Raw genomic sequence first — 24,314 nt, 5'->3', positions numbered from 1 at the left:
ACAAACTTGGATTTGGTATTCCACAAAAACCTCTGGTTGAGGCATCTCTCAAAGTTGCATATCATATTGCTAAAAGCAAGAAACCGCATACTATTGGAGAGACGTTAATTAAGCCATGTGCGCTGGAGATGGTTGAATTAGTTTGTAGATTGGAACAGAAAAAAAAAACTTGAGGCAATTCCATTTTCAAATGATGTGACACATTCAAGAATAGTTGAAATTTCTTGCAATATCTTGAAAAAGATCATCGATGAATTGAAAGTATCGCCATTTCCCTTTAGTATGCAACTGGGTGAAACTACAGATATCTCGAATTATAGTCAACTTCTTGTTTTTGTTCGTTACGTGTCTCTTGATACTATCAAAGAAGAATTCTTATTTTGTGAGTCTCTTTTGCAAACTACAAAGGCAGTTGATGTTTTAGCAATGTTAAATGTTTCCTTTACCAAACAAGACTTCGGCTGGAAAGAAAAACTTCATTCACTTCGTACAGATGGAGCACCTGTGATGCTTGGCAATAAATCTGGTTCTGCCCTGTTGGTAAAAAAAAAAGTCTCCTAATGTTCTTGTTACTCATTGTTTTTTGCATAAACATGCGCTGGCTACAAAAACTCTTGCAACCAGTTTAAAAGAAGCATCATCAAAAGTTATTAAAACTGTAAATTTTATTAGACGTAGAGCTCTTAATTATCGTCTCTTTAAAACGCTGTGTCACGAAATGAACGCAGAACATGAGGTACTTCTGTACCACACGGAATTGCGCTGGCTGTCACGAGGGCAGGTTTTGAAACAATTTTTCATGTTGAAGATCGAATTATCACTTGTTCTAGAAGAAAAAGATAACTCATTCTTCGAATATTTAAACAAAAAAGATTTTACCTATAAATTGGCTTACCTGGCAGATAATTTTAACCACATGAACAATATAAGTCTTTTAATTCAAGGACCCGATATTACCATTATGGATGCAACTGAGAAATTACAAGCATTCTAATTGAAGATGCCACTTTGAAAAAAATAGAATTCAAAATGAGATATATGCAAACTTTTAAATGTTGGACGAAATGCTTTCTGAAAATGGATCTTGGTAAGATAATTTGTTACTGAATAACTTAAAAAATGAAATCTGTGAACACCTGGAAGTACTTTAAGTTTCATTGAAAAAATATTTTAATTTGGATGAGATGAAGATAAAAGATGAGTTGTATATTCGTCATCCTTTTCCTTGTGATATTGACTGTATCGATGATATGAACCTTGCCAAAGATGAGCTTATTGATCTTAGAACAAAGTCCTTGCTAAAAATGGATTCGGAGAGTTCTGGTCTTCTGTGAAAGAAGCCTTCCTATTGCTTGTAAAGCGAGCTATTTCAGCTATTATTCCGTTAGCTACAGTGTATCTTAACGAAGCCGGACTTTCCACAGTTGTGACAATAAAAACAAAACATCGTTATCGATGGAATGTTGAACATGTTATGCGCGTTGCTTTGTTGAAAACCATCCCTCTATTTAATTTACTAATTAAGGAAAAGCAGCAACAACCTTCAGACTAAAAATTTTAGTTTTAAATATTTTGTATACTATTGAAATAATACAATTAAATGCTAAAATAAATTAAATACTAAAAATTGATGTTTTTTGCAATTTTTTTTCTCAGGGGGTGGTCCGTGACTTCTTAAAAAAATTTAAAAGGGGTCCATTGTATCAAAAAGGTTAAGAAACACTGCTCTAGAGGTAATTGATTGCAGATAACATAAAGGCTTTCCACAGCGGACGTGCGGAAGGAGCCGCTACATATACGCAAGGCAGTATGATGCACTGTATCCAAGCGTCTTAAGTTAGAAGCGGAAGCAGTGCCATATACCGCACATACGTAATCAAGACGCGATAGTATTAGCACTTGTTATATTTGCAATAGGGCGATGCGATCTGCATCCCAAGACGTGTTTGAAAGCACTCGTAATATGTTTAAAGCCCTCTCGCATCGTTTTCTAAGTTGTTTGATATGAGGCAAAAAAGTAAGCTTCTTTCCAAATATCGACCCAAGAAATTTTGTGTTCTCAACAATAGGTATGACAGTTGTTACATATGGCTTTATTGGAAATATTAATCCATATACAATGTTCAACTTTAAGTGGACTTAAACAAGGAGTAAAAAGGAACAAAATTACAATAACAAGCAAAGAAAACACATGACAAACACATATTAATACAAAAAGAACACATAGAAAAAAATTAAAGTAAGAAAAAAATATATATATATATATACAGTGAAGAATGAGGAGTAGTCTTTACAGAGAGTTCATGTGATCTCTGGCATCCCAGTAAATTTTACACAAATCACCCCGCTCTTGGGATTGTTTGTCCAGTAAAGGGCATACAAGAAAGTGGTCTGAGTTCATGGTTCCCGATTGGCACTCGCTAGATGGAAGGATACCTATTCTGTTGAGGTGCTCTGCCAAGCAGCCATGGCCTGTTGAGAGTCTGAAGTTTGCCACAGCCTTCTTACGAGGACTGTGACAAAATTTCTTCCAACTGTTTTGGATGTTAGCATTGTTAGCCCAGGGTTTTCCAGTGGATTTTACAGCTTTGTTGAGCTTTAGGTTGGTCTTAAGTTTCTCGGAAAATTGTTTTTTAAGGGAATCTGGTGGCATCGGTTTATTACATAGTGGTTCGAGTGTCCCTTTCTTGGCCAGTTGGTCTGCCTTTTCATTGCCATTGATTCCTACATGCGAAGGGATCCACTGGAACATAATAATTTTGTTGGCATTCTCGAGAAAAATCAAATTATCTCTAATATCTGAAATAGTCTGAGTATTTGAATCATGGTTTATGGCAACTGCCTGGATAGCTGCCTTAGAGTCGACAAGGATTACTGCTTTAGTGAAGTAATTGATCTTATTCTTAAGGTTTTCCAGGGCTATCGATATAGCGGAGATCTCTGCATCAAAATTTGACATATTGTATCCCACAGGGGCGCTGTGAGAAAAGAGCTTACTGTGTACTCCTGCTCCGGTGCTGTCTTGAATTTTTGAGCCGTCAGTGTACACTCTCGTCCATTCTGGTTCAGGGTATTGCTCTTGTAGCATGCATAATGCATTTGTTTTTAGTACTGTATCAGGTATGTTTTTCTTACCCAAATCATTGATATCTAGTTGGTGCCTGACATCTATAAATTTGAGAGGGTTTGTGATGTTCTTGTTACAGATAATTGAGGGGCCTCCCTGGCCGAGCGGTATCGCCGGTCCAAACGCTCTGTTAAGCGTGGAGGTAGCGGGTTCGAATCCCGCCGTAACCCTGGATGTATTCTTTGTGATGTCTTTCTCTGAATTGTTCTATCTGTATTTTCTACTTGACAATGACTTATAAGCCTATATTGAGCACACAAGTCAGCAAATGTATGTAATTTCAATAAACAGATAATTGGCTCATCTTCTTGGAAATCATGCAGTAATTTTTCACATACCTCTAGAGGAGAGATTTGGGTCTTCATGGAACTTGGTATTGATTCATTCATCCATTGCGCTCTATGGGAGGCTTTCATTTTAACATAAGTGCCAACTGCTTGTATTTTAATTTCAGTGGTAATTGGTGGATTAGAAGTATAGTATTGTAGGGCTATAATTGGGGTTGTCTTCACTGCTCCCGTAATGATTCGGAGAGCATTGTTTTGGGTTCTTTCCAAAGGGTCGAGCTTACCTTGTGCACTAGAAATTAACACCTCACTTCCGTATTTGATAATTGGTTTGATATAGGTGTTGTAGGTCTTATTTAGAGTGTGTTGTGAGCTTCCCCATTTGGCACCGGCTAGTCTTTTCAGAATTGAGGTTCTCTTTTCTACTTTGTCTATAACAGTACTGATATGATTGGTAAAGCTTAACTTGTTATCCAGTACTACACCTAGATATGTGGTAAGGTTGCTTTTTTGAAGCTTACTATCATCTATTATCAAATCAAAATCTGGATTAACACGCCTTAGAGAGTAGAATTGGTAAACGGTTTTATTTTTGTTGATAATCATGTTATTCTCTTTGGACCAAGACTGCAAGACCTCGAGAGCTTTATTCATAACACCTTCAAGATTATTCCTTTGATCTTCATATGCTTGGGAGTTTTCTGCTTCCGTCCAAATGACAACATCATCTGCGAACATACAAACGTTAATACCATCTAAACTTGTTAGTTTGTCTACCAAATCGTTGATGTAGATGTTAAATAGGGTACAGCTGCTTACTGCTCCTTGTGGTAGACCGACTTTGCTCTGTTTGTAGGTAGATTCCTGTTCGTTCCTTCCTGTTTTTGCCCATCTTTGGGATAAGAACCTTCTGTACCATTTAAACATTTGTTTTCAAATTCCACAAGTTTGAAGTTTGGTTAGAAGTTTGCTTCTCCAATGTGAATGGGAGGTTCATTATGAAGCCTGCGCAACCGACAGAAATGCATGCATGAACTTTTAGAGAGGAAAATTGTCTGGCCACTCCACTATTTTATTTACACTCAGTTGAAGTTGCCGCTCAATTACTCTCGTGTCTGTGAGCATGATACGTTTAAATCGTCATCATAAAGTGAGCCATGAACTGCAGATGGTAGAATGTTTAAGATGAGAGAAATGTGAACAATGAAAAGTAGAACACCTTCAGATTGGATGAAAACAACAGAAAACGGATTGCACACTTAGAGCCGGAAATATCTGCGATTCAAAGAGTTTTTGATAAAAATCGGTAGATGACCACGGAGGCCCATGTCGAACAGTAACCTATAGGGCCACATTGTGTACCCCCTAATAAGCCTATAATTATTTCTTCTGGTTGAGTACACTAGTACCCGGTAATATAATAAGTGATCCAATATGAATATTATGGGTCAATATTAAGGAGAGATATAGGGCCGTGATGTAATACAGAATATTGACATCGAATTTCCTAATTTTAACGCTAATAAACGCACTATTATATAAATACATATAAACCGCTTTACGCTTCAACCACGAACATTTAGTCTCAAGAACCTTCTTCCGGTTTTTTAACGGAACCCATTTTGGGCCTCCTATGTTGTCTATAAAAATTTTCTTTGATACGATGGTTATTAAACTATAATTTCTGGATGAGTTTGAAAATTATAAGTTTGTATTACGATGTGATTCATATGCGTAGCATTGAAGCCGAAATTTATCAGTTTCTTAGATATTTTTCTCTCCTTCCTAAAGAAAAATAATAATTTTTATATATAGAACACATTATTCAGGTAAAAATGTTGAAAAAGATATAAAATAATTTAATAAATAATTATCCTTTAACCGGTATCGAACCCCGAGCTTTAAGTCTACAAATTTCTTTTAAACCTATCCCATGGAGCTGCTGCCACAAATATTTAGATAGTAAAGACATTTGTACACCTAGAGGTCCGGTGTTCGATACTGGGTAAGGGTTCATATTAATTTTTTTTAAAAATTTATTTTTTACATCTTTTTCAATATTTTAACGTGAATAAAGTGTTCTATACATAAAATTTATTTTTCTTAGCCACATATATATTTAAAGGTTGGAGTTAATTTTCTTGCAAATCTAACATTTACCACTCAGATATGTTATAATTTTAAACTTTTATACAGAATAGAATTGTCAAAATCTCATTTCTTATTAAAATATACCTTAAATAGACAAATATTTATGTAATATTGTCTGTAATATAAATTTTCAAGGATAATGCATTTGTAAAACTAGAGGTCAACTGCCTTCTGAGAACAGATTTTTCTTTTGGATTGCTATATTTACTCAAAACCAACTAAAGCATATGAGTATATTATTCTTGTTGAAGCAATGTTTGTACATAATGCTATATCGTGTTTCCTAGATTTAAACTATGCCATTTTAATAACTACTTTTATAATAATTACTGTCAAGCCTGTTTTTTCGTGTTTAGTCAGTCTACAACTAATTTTCGAATGCAATCAGAGCAATTCCAATCAAATACAAATAGTCAAATACTAGGATAAAATTAGGATGTCTAGCAAAGTTTCTCATTAAATTTCCTTCATCAGATTGCTTTCTAATCTTTTAAAGTCTCTCATGCTAAAATTTCCAGAATCACCATTTCTTTAGGTGTCTTTGACTCAGGCGTCAACAACTTAGATATTAAACATGGATTTGCATAGCTGCCAGCATGGACAGGAAAAAAATCCAGTAGATTTTACGAAATATAAATTTCATGATAATTATTGCATAATGTACTAAATATTTTACAAATGGGGAATTTCTGGGATTTTTATAGTCATAAAAATACAAAAATTTCAATATTTTCCAGTTATGATTGACATTAAACACATTTGAAATGTTATGTATTATATATACTCATAATTTCAAATATTAAAAAGCATTTAATTCGTCAGAAATAGCTAAAAGATTTTTTTAATTAAATTAAAAAGAGAGTTCTGAATAAAAACAAACTGAACATTTTATAACAAAAAAAGTTTTGGACTTATTTCTATAAATGAGGTTTGCTTCATTATGTATTAGTAATACTTATTTAATTATTCAAACAAGAAAGCAATAATCTGTACAAAAATTTTATCTTAATAGGGATTTGTGTAGGAAACTTACTCAATTTTAAGGAATTTTCTAAAATTTATAAAAACAAGGAGAATTTTAATTAAACTAAGACCAGAAAAAACTGGCAAAATCCAGTAATCTACTGGGAAATTGGCAGCTATGCATTGGATTAATTTCCTGATAACATGGAGAATAATTGATAACTACTATTAGTAGTGAAAAATTTCAAAAATTAATGGTCCTCATTAAATAAACAATATTTAAATTTAATTTTAAATAGTGAACATTAATTTCAGAAATCATTCGCTATTTCCTAACTGTCTTAAGCGTTAATATCCTGTCAAAAAACACAGTACAAAAACATTCAAATAAATCAAGATGCCCAATTTATTCAACTATTAATATTTATTTTATTTAAAGAATGTTAATGGGAAAGAAAACTAAAACTTGTTTTTATAGTTTTATTAAAAACTTTGCTTTACATAGACTTTTTAATAGCTTGTATATTGCAATCTTTTTACAAGTTGAAGATTACATAATACATGGAGATTTTAAAAAAAAATAAATTATTTTTCAACAGAGTGAGCTACTGGAAGATGCCTACATTTAAAATCCCTGTTTTTCTCTCTCAATTCGTTGCTCGATTAAAATAAATCACAAGAAAAGATTAATTTGCAATAGACATTCTTGCACTTAGAAAATATTTTTAATAGCTTGAGATTTGCACATAAGTTGAATACTTTTTTTAAACCTTTTAGGACATAATACATAAATCAGCTAAAAGATTCTAAAAATGTAATAATAACAATAAAAACCTTAATAGGTCTATATACTATGTTTTTTATAAGAATATTTATAAAAGGTTCAAAATTAATCACAATTTATAGAACTATAAAAAAAAAAGTTAATGCATTTATCAAAAACAACCCATGATAATAAATCAAGATCTTATTTACTGGTATAGTGTAATTCTAAGTCACAATTTTAAAAGGTTATCATACAGGCCAATAAAACCATGCTTTTAGCATAAAATAATAAGTACTTTAAAATCATTTATATCTCTTTCTCTCTTATGAATGACATTTTCAAAGGAAAAATGATTTTACATAGCAAATGTAATGTGTTTCATAACACTCCTTCACACAATATAAAAAAAGGGTTATTAGAACTTCAAAAATACTGATTCAAGAAATGCATATTTTACAAATATCTATAAAAATAACTAATAAACCACAATTTTTTTAAACTTACCAATTTATTTAACTTGAACGAGTTAAAATTTTTAAAATTAAGTACAACTGATGAAAGGAGTATTTTAGCATTTATGTAACTATACTTCCAATTGAAAGTTCAGGTCAATTTTAAAAGGTTAATTATCAATATAATTTTACATTATGACACAATTTTATTTGAAAATTTATATATAAGTTAATCCCAAAACTAGGTAGTTTGATTTATAATATGAAATTTGTGTATGTACAAGGGAAGTGAGTAACAGGGTGCTAAATAACAGGATGTACAGGAAGAACATTTTCCTTAAAATTAGGAACAGGTAACTATAAATAAGTATAACAATAAACCTTTAGAAACAAACCACTTCCGAACAATACTTGATAAAATTGAATAGAAAAAGGTTTACATTATTTCAGAAATATGAGAAAAATTTAAACTTTAGATGTATGCTGCAATTAGATAATATTTTAGTTAAATATTTTCAAATAACAGTTCATCAAAATGTGATTTCTGTGTTTGCAAAGTCATTGGAATCTGTTCCAAACAAACTGTTACTTTACAAGGAGTTAAATTTTTTTAATTTGTTTAAATGCCAGAGAGTGAAAACATTCCTGTCTTTTTATGTATGAAAATAATTTGAATTTAAAAAAAAAAAAAAAACTGTCTTAAATATGTATTTGAAAATTGAGAACCTGACTGCTGCAAATTAATCAAACCAGCTTGGCCAGTACAGAGAAAATGGTCCCTTAATTTCTAAAATTATGTGATTATAATATTCTTTTTTCCTAAGTATTTAAATGAGCTCTGTTATGGCTTTTCTTTCGAAGTTATTTTAAGTATCAAAAAACCAAATGTTTACTAAATAAAGAATTACGACACATTGAAACTGTAAGCAGGATTGTTCTTAAAGTTCGAGCTAATGGAGTATTAAAATTTGAAAATCAGAGCATGTTCAACTGGCTCCGAGTAGTAAAACGTCCAACAAAAAAGATTATTTAGGGTAATATTCACCAAAACCAATGAAGTTCAATAAAAATTTAGTAATTTTTCTGATTTGGCATCACTATGCATTTATATACAAAAGTAAATGTGGTGTGAAACTTTTTAACATTGCATATTTTTCTTTTTGTAAATAGAACAACACAAAAAACACTAACACCAGATTCCGCTAAAAATTTGAGCAATAAAAACAGATTCTCTCAGTAATATCTTGTTTTATATTTAATATATTAACTATAAATAATTTAATGAGTTGACTTATTCCATTAAATAGTCCTATCTCAATTAGCTAAGCACAGAGTAAAAATCTATATCCATAGAGTTACTGAGTAACTATAACTGGAATTGAATACGGCATAATCAGTAAAACTTAAAAGACTAAAACAATAGCAGATACCATTGCTATAAAAACTTTTCTTTTACAAATAAAGGATAAAATTAAAAAAAAAAGAATACTTTAAGTACAGCAGAGGCTAAGAACTTGAAAACACTGAGTATAAAATGAAGCTTTTATATTGACCAGCAAAGGCAAATTAGTTTGATATGTACAAATTACAAAAATATATCAGCAAATTATGAGTACATCTTCTCTTAATTTGACTTGTTTCAATTCCTAAACCTTTATGTACAACAATAATGATACTGAACATAATTGATTCAATATATTCCAGTTTTTTAGAAAAAATAAAATATGTCATAGTATTCCACAAAACCACCGTGACTTTTTCACAGGTTCATTTGCCTTTAATTGATGACCGCAGGTTTTAGATGGTTGAGTCGCTTCCTAAATAAGAAATTAAAATCAAATCATTAAGGGATATGTAACATTAAAAAAAAACTTTATAGTTAAAGGGAATGTTTTACTTCATAAAATACTGGCATACATACAATTATATGGCATTCATATTTTTAAAATACTGGCTTTCATACATAAATGTATTGAATTTAATGGCTTTAAAAACAATTAAAGTATATTTATAAAATATTAGTTGTAAAGAAATTTTTAATCAAATTGATAAATTTATAAGGATTAATTCCAACAAATCCTTATTATATTTTTCTCTTTAGAGTCAAATATGCTGAATAAACAAAATATTTTTAAAAATGTGTATTATTTTGCTTTAAGATAACTATTTGTGTGTGTGAGTGTATGAGAGAGAGATAATTTGAGAAGCTGGATTGAACATTAAGTTCAATGACAAAGGAGCCAAAAATGGTTGTATTGCTCAAAACTTAAATCCTATTATGAAGAACTCAAAATAGCTTAACTGCTCAGAGTTAAAAACTAATAATAATATTAACAAAAATTTGTTCCGTTATACTATTTTATTTTTAAAATAGAACTTTCACAAATTTACTATGAAAATCACTTTAGTATAAAGATTATTTTACAATGTAAATTGAGATAAAACATTTTATTGCAAAAATGGACCTTCTTCAAGTAATTTTATCTTAAAAAAGGGTGCTTCACAAAATTTTTTTGAAAAACAGAGTCAGTGAAATTGTCATTTCAAAATTTTAACTCCTCACAGTTTTTATGTTTTTTTCCCCCTCACAAAAATAAAATAAAAAAATTTCAAAAAAAAAAAAAGGATATTTTACCGAAAAGTCTGGAATGATCCTGTCATTAGCAACAGAAAGGAAAAAAATAAAGAAAGAACTAAAATTACCATTTTCTTTTCCATTTTAGTTTTGATATCCCTTGCCAGTGACAAAAATGCATCCTGCACGTTAATACTATTTTTTGCACTTGTTTCCATGAAACGTATTCCATATTCCACAGCAAGCTATATAAATAAACATTTAATGAGGAACATTAAATGATGATGTGTATAGTAAAAAGCATATTTTTGTAATTTTTATAAAATTTATCAAAATCTTATAAGTTAAACATCATTTAGCTTAAACACATTTCTTGTTTAACATGAGAAACAAAAATCACTTATTTCATCAATAAGTTAATTTTTCATCAGATGCTCATAATGAATTTTCATTCTCATAATGAATAATTTTTGAAAAAGGTATTAACTATTAAAAGAAACATTTGCATAACAACAAATATTAGCAAATTATACAATTAATTAATATATATATTTGTAAAATGTTACTTTTTTAAAAGTATTTTCTAAACTTTCTAGTCAAGGTGGGATATTTGTATATCCTAATAAACAAATTTTCAAATTATTTTTTTAAAAAAATTATCAGATAAATAGGAATTATCTTTTCATATTAAACATTTTGAAAAATTAGATTTGTACTCATTTTTTTTACTATACCTGAATTGAAAATCTTCATAAAATATTGATAAATCAAAAATTCTAAGTAGTCTTTAAACATACCTGTTTTTCAGATGCGCAAAGTAAAAAATGGATTTGTAACCATTAACTTAATTACTGCAACAAGATTAATTTGTTAATAACATCAAAGACTTCGGGTTTTCAAATATCAAGGTACTTAAACAGAGTGCGCAGCCAGATTTTTCAACAAAAAATAAGCACTTTTTAAGCACTCAAAAATTTTTTAATCACTTTCCAAAAAAAATAAATAAATTCATAATTAGGATCTGTTCAATAATAAAAATAATATTTTTTTCTATCGTTTAAAGCTCTTAATTTATAAACATAAAATCAATCAAATTCAAAAAAGTTTTCAGAAATTTTACATAATCATGATAAAATAACTAGTTTCTGATAAACATTGTAAAGAAAATTGCAAAAATCATGCACTTTTTGTAATTTAGAAAGACAATTGACATGGCAAAGGAAAAAAACCTCTTTTGCACCTTTAAGGGCTTTTTTAAAAATGTAAATAAAAAATAAACACTTTTTAAAATCACTATGCACTCTGTTAAAATACACTGAAAAAAATTATACTTAAAGGCAAATGCTGACACAATAAGTCAATGAATTTTAATGAGTTATTTTTTAAACAGTTAAGAAGATCAGAAAAATGCCTTTTCATGTGTCTAAAATTAATGAATTCAAATTTAAACACCACCAACTTCTGGTAATAATCGTAATTAAGGATCATCAGTTGAGCATAGTTTCAATTTTTGCACTTTGAAAACTAATATTTTTTTCATTGACAGCGAGTGAACAGGTAACTAAAGTCTGGAGGAAATTATTCAAATCACTTTCTTTAAGCATTACAGCTCAATAAATTTGAATCTCTATCAATGAAGAAAGATTTATCTATTCTTAATTTAGGAAGTACTGGGCATATTTAGTGATCAAAAATCCATAGCAACCATTTTACTTTGGCCCCGGTTGGGCTCAATATGAGACCTACATTAATGTTGACCGAGGGACCAACATTGGGATGTCTAGATTTTTTAATATTGGTCCTATATCGGGCAAATATCGGCCTATATACTGCCAATATAGGCTGAATAATGAATCTAAAATATCAGGTGAATCTGAAAGCTCTATATAGAGCCAATATTGGCTGTAAAATATCGGCCAAATCGGACAGTTCTATACAGGGCCAATATCGGCCCTTTGAACATTTATTGAGTCAAGATTCGTTAATATTGGTACAATGAGGGCCCAAGTTATTTTGCTGCTAGGGATATTATGAAATATTGATTACTTTCTATTATTGAGATTGTGAAGTGTATATTGCCTGGAGTTGTCTGCATGCATTCATAACCTAAGTTAATTTAACCAAAGGGTTCAATAAATTCATCAATCATATTGTATTTTCTCTACTTGTGAAGTGTTGTAAGAGGTAGTTTATTTTAAGAGTTAAAACAGGTGGTGTTCATATTCTTGATTTTATTTTTTCTTTGACTTCTCTGGAAGTGATTATTAGCAAAATTGTCTACTCCTTAACAGATTAATGCTAAATATCAATTTTAATAAAGAACATTTGGAAAAAAGTGCTTTACAAAAGGAAAACATAAAATACCAAATGCAACTGGGTATATACCTGTTCTCCTCTCTCTCTTGAAACTTGTCTTCGATCATTCACATCACATTTATTACCTAAAATCATTTTCTCAACATCTGTTGAAGCATGCTTTAAAAAAAAGAGAGGAGAGATTAGAACAATTATTGATGGATAATTACAAAACATTTCATTCTTAGTAAATATAGACAGATTTACATGAAAACAAAATCCAAGCAATTAACTTGATTCTGGGTAACTAAAAATAGTTCACAATAAACTTCATTTGTCCCAAAATTTGTTATAAAGTATAAAAATTTACTAAGTCTAAGTTAATACTGTCAAACTCGCATACAGCGAGAGTGAAGGGACCAGAATATTGCCTCGTTATAACCAAGTGCTCGTAAAAAATGGGTTTGTCAAACAAATTGAAAAAATTTCATAAATATCTACAAAATTCTGGAAAAAAAATATTTGTTCTTTCCGTATAGCACAAAATTTTTGAGTTAGTTTGATATGAACTGTCTTTTTGTCTCTTCCTTGGATGAGACTCGTGGCCTTAAAAACATCGCCAATCCTGTTCTCATAAAAATTACACTATTTGCTGAATATATGACTCATACTAACTTTCAATTTTCTCTGGAATGTTAGACAAATTTTTTCCAAAAAGTATTAGCTACTCTGAAGAGGTGGAAATACATAAATTTTTTTTAAATCACAAAAAAGATACTTGCTAAAGCCGGGGTTTACTCATTAAAAGTGAACTTTGCTTCAATGGACTTAATGTTGTCCCAACCAATCATTTTCAATTTGTTCATTAAATCAAAGTTTTTGTTAAATCAGTCTTGTTATAAGTGAGTTCAACTATATTAAATCCAAAATTTGTTAAAGGTATATATATGATCCACAGTTGTACAGCTCAATTCTCTTTCAAATATCTAATGTTTTTGAATTTGTTTTGTAATAAAAATACAGTTAACAGATTTTGTAATATTTAAGCATTGAAATGAGAATGAAATTTGTATTACAAATAAAGAGTAAATTTAGTTTACATTACATAACATTTAATATCAATTTTAATTTTAAAAATTGTATTCATAATAAAATGTTTATTAAATGTATCTTCAATACAAAAGAAGAGTATTAAAAAACAATTATCAGCATACTATAAAGAATAGTTAAGGAACACTTGAAAACAAAAAAGACAATGAGGTTGGAAATGTTAATAATTTATTGACTGTCTACTAAGATTTTTATTATAATGGCTTTTGAAATAGCAAACAAAATTAAAATTTTTACGCAATCTTAATTTCCATCTAAGTATTGAAATTTTTTTATAGACTTAGAAACAAGTCCCAATTGTTTAAAAGTCATACACACATTCTAATGATTATTTACAGAATAAATCAAAAACTTAGATGTTTTAAGATTTTAGACACTACAAAGTAAGCAAAAGGCATATTTTACTTAAATAAAATAATTAAATTAAATTAATAATTTCCTTAATTTTGTAACCTAGAAAAGATATTAAGTGAAATAAAAAAATAAGAGCTAATTTTTTATTTCTATCTTTTGAAGTGGCAAAGATATTTAATAACTTAATACTAAATGCAAAAATGATAAAATTTAAATTATTTTCAATAATTTAAAAAAGTTTAAATAAATATTAAAATTATTTTTTTAAACAAATTTGTTAGCTTCATTAGAACTTAAATATTGAAGAATAAAAGCTTTCAAAATTTTTTTGCATTTTCTAATATTTATAATAATACACTGATGACAAAAAGCATAACTGTAGCATTAGACTGAACCTTAACAAGCCTTTTATATTCTTTAATAAGGTTTAGCAGTCAAAGTTTAAAAAAAAGAAAAAAAATTAACATTACAACATACTTTTAACCAAATTTAGGGAAAGTATTACAAATGCTATAATGTTTTAATTATGTGGGAGAAGAAAAAAAAAAACTTTAAAATGCTTACTGGATGGAAAATATTACCACAAGACATTTTCTTAATAAAAAAATTTATAGGCAACAAATCAAACAAGGAAAGGTAAAGATAATTGAAAAGAAAGTATAGATTGTAGTGTTAATAAATAAATGCTTTCAATCAAAAGTATTTGAAATAAAATACCGATAATTCTTGCATTTCAATTATTAGTTATTATTTGGCACAAATATCTCTTAATTTTTTAAATATGGAACACCACAACAGTTATAACCAAAGTAAAAAAATCTCTTCATGATAAAATAACTTTTAAAAAATTCCTTCACAAAGAAAACTTGAAATTAATTTAATTGCTAACAAGATTCATTTTAATAAATGAATTTTAAAATAAAATTGAAAAAAAAAAGAAAAGAATTTAATAGCATATTTTAGGCTTAATATATGTTTATTTGTTTAATTCCTAATCTTATTTATTTAACTTTAAACATAAACATATTGGTTATTAGATTTAACACAGGTCACTTTGATTTATGGATTCAAGAGTGAACAAAAGAATTAATCATTCTTTTTTAATGACTAACAAATTGAAAACCTTTATTAATTTACAAATTAGTAGAACATGGGTCGAAGTCTCTTACTTGATCAAATTTACTTTTTTACTCAATTGCAGCTGAAATAATGGAAATAAATATATTTAGGAGAACCAGTGAGATTTTCAAGGAACTATAAATAAGTATTTATCATTCAATACTAATTTAGAAATTTGGGTAAAATCCCAGAATAGACCACCCCTTGGCGACTTTTTGAAATCTCGCCAAGTTGGCGAGTATTACGTGGATTAAGGTTGTTTTTTATTACTAAAAAAAATTTAATTACAAAATTATTAAAATATTTTTAATAAAATAAAAAATAAATCAAAATAGACGTTACGTAAGGTTGCAACATACCTCCGCGAAATATCTTACAGAAACCTAGTTTGGCGAGATTTCAAAAACTCGCCACGGGGTAGGCTCTAGGATTCACCCGAAATTTTAAATATTATACCCACATCAGCAACATAAAAATTTAGTGATATCAAACATATTTAATTTAGATAGAACACAAAAAAAGAGAAAATCAAAAATACACTTGGAATTCACATACTTCCTCAATATTCCTTATCCAATTCTTAATATTTTCAAAAGATCTCTCATTCGTTACATCATAAACTAACATGATACCCTGAAACAATTATAATACATTAATAAGAAATAATTTTTAAATGCTTATTTACATATTTTTAAATGATCTATGCACCACACATACCATTGCACCTCTGTAATAGGCAGTAGTGATTGTTCTGAATCGTTCTTGACCTGCAGTATCCCTACAAAAATATGCAAAATAAACAGAAACAAATTCAAAATGTCGATTTTGAAACATACACAAGGACAATGGCTTGTACTTACCATATCTGAAGTTTTATTTTCTTACCATCCAACTCTATGGTTTTTATCTTGAAGTCTATGCCTACAAGGTAAAAAAATGTATCATCTAACCCGAGAGTCATGTTTTAAAATCTTACGCTCAAAGAACTTATTAGATAGACTGATGGTTTTGAAAGAACTAAGCATTGTGTTTTTATTGCATATTGCAACAAAAGGAAAGTCATAAATTATAAAAGGCTATAAAAAAATAGTAAAAAATTTTTTTAGAGTCAATTACTCATTCTCATGAATAAGAAATGATCTATGTTTTAACAAACTATTTAAGCTAGATAAAAAGAAAAAAAGATCCATTTAAAACAAGTTGTAAGTTTGAAGGGAGAAAAAAAAAAAAAACATAACTTAAAGATTATTTTCTCTATTAAAGCAATTTTCTGTTAAACTTTTTTTTGAAGTCAAAAAGTTAAATATAAAGGTGAAAAAAGAAAAGTATGAAGTAAAAATCTTAAAGATACAAATAAGAATCTTAGGATAAAAATAGCAATTATTTTAGCTAAGCATTTTATAAATAGAATGTTTAAATTATGGAACTCAAATAAATTTAGTATTGCTTCTTTATAGTTGAAAACAATATAAACAATCACATAAAAAAAAGTTTTTTAACATTTATGTTAATTCAGTCATTATGGTTTAGATTAATTAGTCAGTCCTAATTTTGAATTGAAAAGTTTTATATACTTGCAACTTTTTTTCCAGGCAACTTTGTAAAGAAATTTATACTCAATACACAATTTTTTCCTCACATGTATACTAAAGACCTCACATGTATTTTCCTCACATGCAATTAAAGAAAAAACAAAACTCACAAAAGAGATGGGGTTTATAAAAAAAAGTCATTTAAAAAAGGAGCATTGGAAACAACACAGCTCCATTTGTAATTGCTAATTGATAACGAAATTTCCAAAATTAATTTTATAAATGCTTCTTACTACATCGAAATAATTGTTTAATATTAAGTTCATGCTGAATAATGATACTAAGTCCAAAAATATGTTTTCTAATATTTATAAAAAATATCTTTAAAGGGAGAAAAAAAAGTAAAATAATTTCCTCCTGTAAAAATGCAACAACAAAAACTAAATAAAAATATTTCAAAATTGCACCTGAATTGAAGAGCATACCTGAATTATGCAATCAACAATACCTGGTTGTGACCTTACTAGATTTCAAGTAACAATCCAGGTTATGCTCTGAATAGAAAGGTTAAATGCAGAATATGCCAAATAGAGAAAAATCAATACCCACATAAGTTTTGATTACTTCTAACTATTCAGTTTTCATATTAAATGGAGCTTGAAAGTATCTTTAGAGCTCAAAATAAAACCTTAAATAAACAATTATTTTTGACATAGGTCTTGCAAAAAAAAAATTATAAAATAATAATCAATAAAAATTTAAAATTCTGCTAAAAAATAATTTTGAAATATTTTATTTATTCAGAAATAACTTATTTTTTTAAGCTATACAGCGAGGAAAAAAGAATTAGTTTAATATAAGCTTAAAATTTCAAACATGTAATAAATCATTGTTTTTTACATAAATCTTGTAGAATAAAATAACTAAAATAAAAAAAAATCAATAGAAATATGAAATTTTGTTTTAAAAAAATAACTTAGAAATACTTTATTTACTTGCAAATATTTGTTTTTTAAATTATACAAGAGAAAAATTCAAATTACAACATTCATTTGTAAATAAAAAGTGCATATATCATCAAGTTGATAAAAAAACTATTTTTGTTTACTTATCCACTCTTTATAATAACACTAAATTTTCGATTTTATCACTTTTCTGTCCAGAAAAACATAAAACTTCTCGCTAGGAAGTTGACTATTTTATTACATTTAATCTATTTAAAATTAAAAACACTACAAAAATAAATAACTCATGTTTAATATGCATTCTATATAAAGGGAGGATAGATGGTTAAATATCTGTATTAGTATCTATTCTCACTAATGCTAAGATCGCAATTATTTTTAAGAAATATGTCACAGTTTGCTAGGGGGTAACTACGAATCTATCTCCTTTTCCACAATGTTTTTCTTTTTCATGTCTCTTTGCACAGTTGTCACCAAAATTTAGATCACATCCCGATAAGGAAATTTTCACATATATATTACAAACGATTTCTCACAAGCTGAATTCTAATTGGTTTAGAATAATCTATCTAACAGGTTTGGGTAACTTTATCAGTTAAATTAATTACTTAACATATTTCAAACTACATTGGCTATTTTTGATGCAACAAAAATTAGAAAGGTAGGAAACAATACAAGATTTTTACTTTGGTCAATGGAAATACAGCAAATATTTTATACACAAAATATAAAACCAGCTAATATCTTTAAGTGGGATCTGTAAGCTATTGGATGAAAATCTCAGTGGTAATAAAAACATTGTTGTAAGTGTCATCAAAATATAGAAATGCTAGCAAATATAATTAATAGGTACACATTTAATGATTAAGTTACACAATCATAACTGTTTTTATAATACTAATTCTCTAATTTTTAGATTAGAAATTTATGGTCTCTAAGCTTGAAAATTTAATGAAACAATAAATACTAATTATTAAATAAACATTCAGAATTATAATATTATTATGTACATTAACAAAGTACAGACCTAGTAATAATTATATTAGTAATCTAATAGTTTATTAAAACTGTATTCAACTTCCCTCTTTAAATTTAATAAAAAAGAAACTTTAAATTGAGAAATATTGCTAAATGTCATGAATGGCTAATCTAGTAAATTTTAACAAATAATAACTGAGAAATCAAGTATCTTTTCACACAATATTGTTTAGGATATAGCTAATCAAGTGACGTTTTGTTTATACCTACTGAATAAGTTTCACAATACAGCAATATATTGTTTACTTAAGCAATGGAGGAAGGAAAAAAAACTATAATCATATTTTTTAAACATTTTGAGATTATTATTATAAAAGATCGAAATAATTAGAAAAAATTATTCTGTCGCAAATACTTAATTGTACTTTTGATAAAAAATGAATCATTAAGTCATTTTTAATTAGCAATTAGATTAGAGTAAATTATTTATTGTTTCATCGTGAATTAACCCACAACACATTAAAACGCACGATAATAATTGCAGATAATTAAAAGACTAACAGTGAAAGTATGCGGATATGAGCAACTTCACAATTAAAGGAATTAACCGGTAAATTGCATCTAACTCACCAATCGTGGAAATAAACGTTGAATTAAATGTATCTTCTGAAAACCTAAATAGTATACAAGTTTTCCCCACACCGGAATCACCAATTAACAAAAGTTTAAATAAATAATCGTAAGTTTTGGCCATTGCCTTTGACAAGTATAGAAATTTTAAGTGTTGGTACTGTGATAATAGACTTGAAACCTAGACAAACAACTTAACAATGCCATATGCATAATTGCTTAGCATTCAGCGCTCGTAGCAGTGAGCAAATGAAATATAAATAATTCCACGTCTTGATTAGCGCCATCTATGTTTATAATCTTTTGTTATTTTTTATTTTCACTTTCCATTTGTTAATTCCTAATCAAAACATGCCCTTACAGCTTTAGAAATAAATTTTAAAAATAAAAAAATTAATTTAAAATTAATTAACATTCCTTTTCAGCGTTTATAATTGTTTATTTTATAAAAAAAGCTATTTTTTTAATCCTTTAGTATAAAATTTGCCTAAACATATATATTTTTAAACCATTGAAATCATACAATTTATTTACAAACTATTTAAGATTTTATTTTCCTAGAAGATAAATAACACGTCCCAAAAAAGGAAAAACAAAACTTGCAGAAGCCAAAACAGATGCGTATCTCCGCCTATGATTCTGCTCAGCTGATTGTATTCCAAGATGGTCGCGCTATCATCTTCTATAAGTATTTTATTTAATATAATTAACACTGCAATTAGTGATGAATACTATCACTATGAAGCTAGAAAACAAACATTCTATATTGCCATCCTCTAAAATTAAAGGAAAGGATTCAGTGGTTGGAAAAAAGTCTAAAAACCTTAGGAAAAAATCTATCGCTGCTAACACTGACAAAGACGCCTCGTTAATTGATCATGGCCTGGGACGTAAATCCAGCGAAATAAATTATGACTTTAATGATTCAAAATCATCTAATCCTATGGAACAGAGTTCCTCTAAAAAATCACGATGTAAAAAAAATTGCACTAAGAGTAATGACAAAACAATAACAACATCTAAGACAATGCATGAACGTTTGCAGCAAATTTTAAGGTAATTATTAAAATCTGAAAAAAAAATAATGAAATTATATATGCTTAAAATATCAATAGATGCTTCTGTAAGTGTTAAATTTTAAAAACTTTAATTATCATTTTATTAATTGCCTATGAGGTACTTCAAAAATTAGCATTTTTATCTTGCTAAAAATTATGATTTGTTTATTAAATAAATTTTATGTATAGAAATCAAATGAACTAGCTGCCTAAAATGTTTTATAAATGCATTTTTTAATTCATATCACAGATAAAAGATTGTTTATTTTGATGATATTATTGTAGGAACTTATTTTACTTAAAATCTGTTGTGCTGTCAAAATAAATCATTTAATTTTTTGTTTTGATGGTAAGCAACTCATGCATTTTTAAAACACACAGGTTATGATTAAGTTCTTCATTGTAAAATTAATTCTAAGATTTTGTATATGTGAATCTATTTTTCTTTAAAGTTTAATAACAGTTAATTCTTCTGAATGATATGGTTAAAATATATTAATAGTTGCGAAAAGTTATTCTTAATACACAACTGCAATGTTAGCCAACCTCTTTTAAAGTTATTATTTATGTGATTTTCTAATAAGTTTGTCTTATTCTCTGTTGCATTATTATGTATTATTATTACATAAACAAATCTTATTTATACTATCAATAAATTTTAAAAATACTTCATTTGTTTTGATGGTAAATTACACATTTTTTAAAAACACTGGTTTTATGAGATTCTCTATTGATGATTTTGTCTGAATGTGTTTTTCTTTAATGTATGTTTGTTACATCACTGTTTTTTCTTAACATAAAACCATTAACAACTATAACGATATCTTTAATAGTTAATGGATTTATAAGTCAACATCTTGTAAAATCGAAAAACTTTGCCTTATTTTCTTGATGCATTGTCTTTTAGAAGAATGATCTATTCATAATGTGCTAGCAGGAAAAAGTAAAACATATTAAAATGCTATTTTGCCAGGGGTAAAATGATGCTAGTGTTTGACACTTATCTTTTAGCACTACAGTATTTATTCAGTAAAGATGTGAAATTTTTGAGTATTTTTAAACATAATTTAGTTCTTGAAAGAAAGAGACAAGGGAAATCTATCTTCTATACTTTCAATAGATTCTGTAAAAAATCTTATTTATTCAAATGAATATTGATGTGTAATCACAGTGTAATTGTCAGTCTCATATAGTAAAAAGTATATACTTATATTATGTAGTTTCTCTACTAATATATCTATATGTATCAGAAGGAAAACCTACAGTATTTACTCTAAACTAAGAGGAAAAAATTACTTTAAATAAAAAATTTTCATTAAATGATGTTATAGCTGTGATTACCTAGGCTATTTTATTTATTTATAATTTTCTTTTAATTTCAAAGGTCTACATAAATTGTAGTAATGATAACGCATTTCACATATCTCTATAATTTTGTAGAATATTTGCAATTGCAGACCACATTAATTTGGGAATCTTTAATCAGAAAATAAGTTACTGTTTGAGAAACATTAATTTCAAAACTTAATAAAATATACCAGTGGTTCATATTTCTTGAGTGGTATATTAATTGGCAAGGGATGCTTACCTTTTTTAGAAGAAAATTTTAGGAAAAGAAGAAGAAAATTCTACGTTTTTGTGAATGCAATTAATTGGTTAATCAATTAGTAAATGTATCAATTCATAACTTAATTGTTCCTTCATGTAATTATTACAATATCTGTTTGTCTTCAAACAAGTACTTTATAAAGTCTATGTACAATTATATAGTATTATAATTATATACTATTAAGCCTGTGTATTCAAATTAAAAATCATTTAAAGTTATACACACTCTATTTCTTAAAAAGTTGAATTTTAGCAGGATTTAGCAAATATTTCTCTGCATAAAAATTTAATATATAATTTTTTCTTTACAAAAATTAGAATATTCTATCTTTGAATCTATGATTTATAAATTATCTTTAAATTGCATTAGTGTTGAGCTTGCTTTGTTAAAGAATAATTTTTTTGAAAAAAAAAGTATGCTGAAAGATTTAAATCCTTTGACTCATTAAATTAATCTTTTGAAATTTTGTTATTTCAAAGTTCAAGTTTGGATGTTTATTTTTTTAAAAGTTTTTTTAAAATTAGTTTAAAAACAGTATTTTTTATTACATTTATTATGTTGGTTTTCCAATTAATTTTTGATTGTAGGGCAAAAGATGGCATATTGACCATTTTAGGGCTGTAATTGGCCTCCTGATTGCAAGTTGACCCTTAATCTAGATTAATCAATTTTATTAATTAAAAATTTTACTTACTATTATACAGGCCCGTAGCCAGGGGTGACCGTTGGGATAAATCCCCCCCTCCCGAAATTCTGGGATTCAAACTTTTTAGTCTTTCTTTGAGCCTCTCAGTAAAAAGAAAAACAAAAACTGTCGAATTTAACCTTTTCCCGGTACACCACCTTCGCTAGTGCATCTTCTTCACTTGACCTTGTGGCTCATCTTTCCTTTTACCATTACATTTATTGCTTGTTATCAATATTGGCTACGTTGCCAATCACCACAGCAACTGCACAAAGAACTTTTTCTACTCTTAAATGCGTAAAAACAGCAACAAGAAATGCTACTGAAGAAGAAAGGCTAACAAGGCTAACTTTATTAACCATATTTCGGGATATTCCGGTTTGTCCTAAAAAAGTAATCGAGAAATTTTCTTCAAATCCCCGTCGCATGTCTTTGTAAACTTTGTTTGCAAATTGATTATAATTATTATGTAATATTAATTGAAAAATAATTATTATGTAATATTTTTTAATTACTAGTTTAACTTTTGCAAACAATAGAATAAACAATATTTGTTGCAATGTTTTTCCCCTACTTTGCATGTCTGAAACTGTCCTTGCTTCTTACCATATCCCCCCCGAAAAAGTATCCTGGATACGGCCTTGCTATTATATTATTCCCTGATAAAAGCTATTTAATATGTAAGAAATTAAGAACTAAAATTTTTAAGGATTAAACAAATTGTTATTTGTTATAGCCTTAGTTTTTAAAAGTTTGCTTGACTTACAATATTTAATGATGATTGTTATTTTTAAAATTTCACTTTTCTTAATTTTTAGCCCATCTTCAAAAGACAAAATTTCTAGTATTTTGGTAAGTTAAACTTATTTTTTTATGGAATTTCTATTGATTTTAAAGCTTTTTATTTAATGGTTAGATGAATATTTTATTTTATGTTTAATTATGTATTAAATAAATCCCACAATCTATTTTGCCACCGTCAGATTTATAATGACCTATCAGTATGGAAGTTATAATTTTTATCTATTTTCAATCTAAAGGATTTAAAAGGTGTACCATGAGAAACTATTATTTGATTATTTTTCTAATATGATGTTCTTTTTTATCATAGCAAATTTTTCTGTTTGAAAATAACTTTTGTTATTTCAAAAAATAAATCAAGAAATTTATTAAATAATTATACAAAATTACCAGACCTTATATAATCTATCAGGTTTAAATCATTTATAAAAAACTGACTAAAATTGACTTCACATTTTTTTCGATAGTTTTTAATTTTGAACTTTCTTTTTATTGCCTATTTACCATTTATTTTAAAAATTATATAGGATGTTTTTTAATAGCCTAATATTTTTCTGCTTATAAGAAAATGTAATAATAACTATTTTATTTAGAATATAAATATAAAATGTGACTGGCACTACATAGAAAGGACATAGAGTAAAGCATCATATTTTTAGTTTGAAATTTTCTTCTATAAGCAATAACGATTATTTTTTAAAATTTATTTAAAAGATAAAAAAAAAAACTTTAAATTAACAGGAAACATTGAAAATACACTTGATATGACACATAGAAAGTGGCAAACAAACATAAAGCTTTTGTAACTGATGCTACAAATACAAACTATGTTAAAATTTTAATAAACGTTTTTATTG

At 27.7% G+C, this 24,314-nt stretch overlaps 4 protein-coding genes across 5 annotated transcripts in view; 2 read left to right on the top strand and 2 right to left on the bottom strand.

Annotated features, from left to right (window-relative positions):
• The first annotated feature begins 282 nt into the window (after positions 1-282).
• LOC139425195 (protein FAM200C-like) lies at positions 283-1,334 on the top strand. The gene is made up of 2 exons (XM_071179069.1): positions 283-540; positions 1,191-1,334. The coding sequence occupies exons 1-2, from the start codon at positions 283-285 to the stop codon at positions 1,332-1,334; spliced, it is 402 nt and encodes a 133-aa protein (XP_071035170.1).
• Positions 1,335-2,290: 956 nt separating this feature from the next.
• LOC139425194 (uncharacterized) lies at positions 2,291-4,341 on the bottom strand. Its single transcript, XM_071179068.1, has 2 exons — positions 3,699-4,341; positions 2,291-3,168 (listed from the first exon to the last, which is right to left on the bottom strand). The coding sequence occupies exons 1-2, from the start codon at positions 4,339-4,341 to the stop codon at positions 2,291-2,293; spliced, it is 1,521 nt and encodes a 506-aa protein (XP_071035169.1).
• A 2,653-nt stretch (positions 4,342-6,994) lies between these two features.
• LOC107455249 (RAS oncogene family member Rab8) lies at positions 6,995-19,518 on the bottom strand. The gene is made up of 7 exons (XM_016072758.4): positions 19,305-19,518; positions 16,060-16,120; positions 15,917-15,977; positions 15,755-15,832; positions 12,707-12,796; positions 10,450-10,566; positions 6,995-9,563 (listed from the first exon to the last, which is right to left on the bottom strand). The coding sequence occupies exons 1-7, from the start codon at positions 19,426-19,428 to the stop codon at positions 9,474-9,476; spliced, it is 621 nt and encodes a 206-aa protein (XP_015928244.1). The 5' UTR covers positions 19,429-19,518; the 3' UTR covers positions 6,995-9,473.
• A 421-nt stretch (positions 19,519-19,939) lies between these two features.
• Positions 19,940-24,314, top strand: part of LOC107455250 (DNA-binding protein RFX7) — a 28,040-nt gene continuing 23,665 nt past the window's right edge. For both annotated transcript variants that reach the window (XR_011636345.1, XM_016072759.4), the window contains exons 1-2: positions 19,940-20,360; positions 23,475-23,508. Coding sequence is in view for 1 of the 2 variants with exons in the window: in XM_016072759.4 (XP_015928245.2) it covers positions 20,029-20,360; positions 23,475-23,508 (366 nt within the window). In the remaining variant the exon portion in view is untranslated. The remainder of the gene's footprint in view (positions 20,361-23,474; positions 23,509-24,314) is intronic.

This window comes from Parasteatoda tepidariorum, chromosome 3, assembly GCF_043381705.1.
Source record: "Parasteatoda tepidariorum isolate YZ-2023 chromosome 3, CAS_Ptep_4.0, whole genome shotgun sequence".
Taxonomy (NCBI): Eukaryota; Metazoa; Arthropoda; class Arachnida; order Araneae; family Theridiidae; genus Parasteatoda; species Parasteatoda tepidariorum.
The sequence above is the reverse complement of the archived record's forward strand: the minus strand, read 5'-3'. Positions and strand labels throughout refer to the sequence as shown.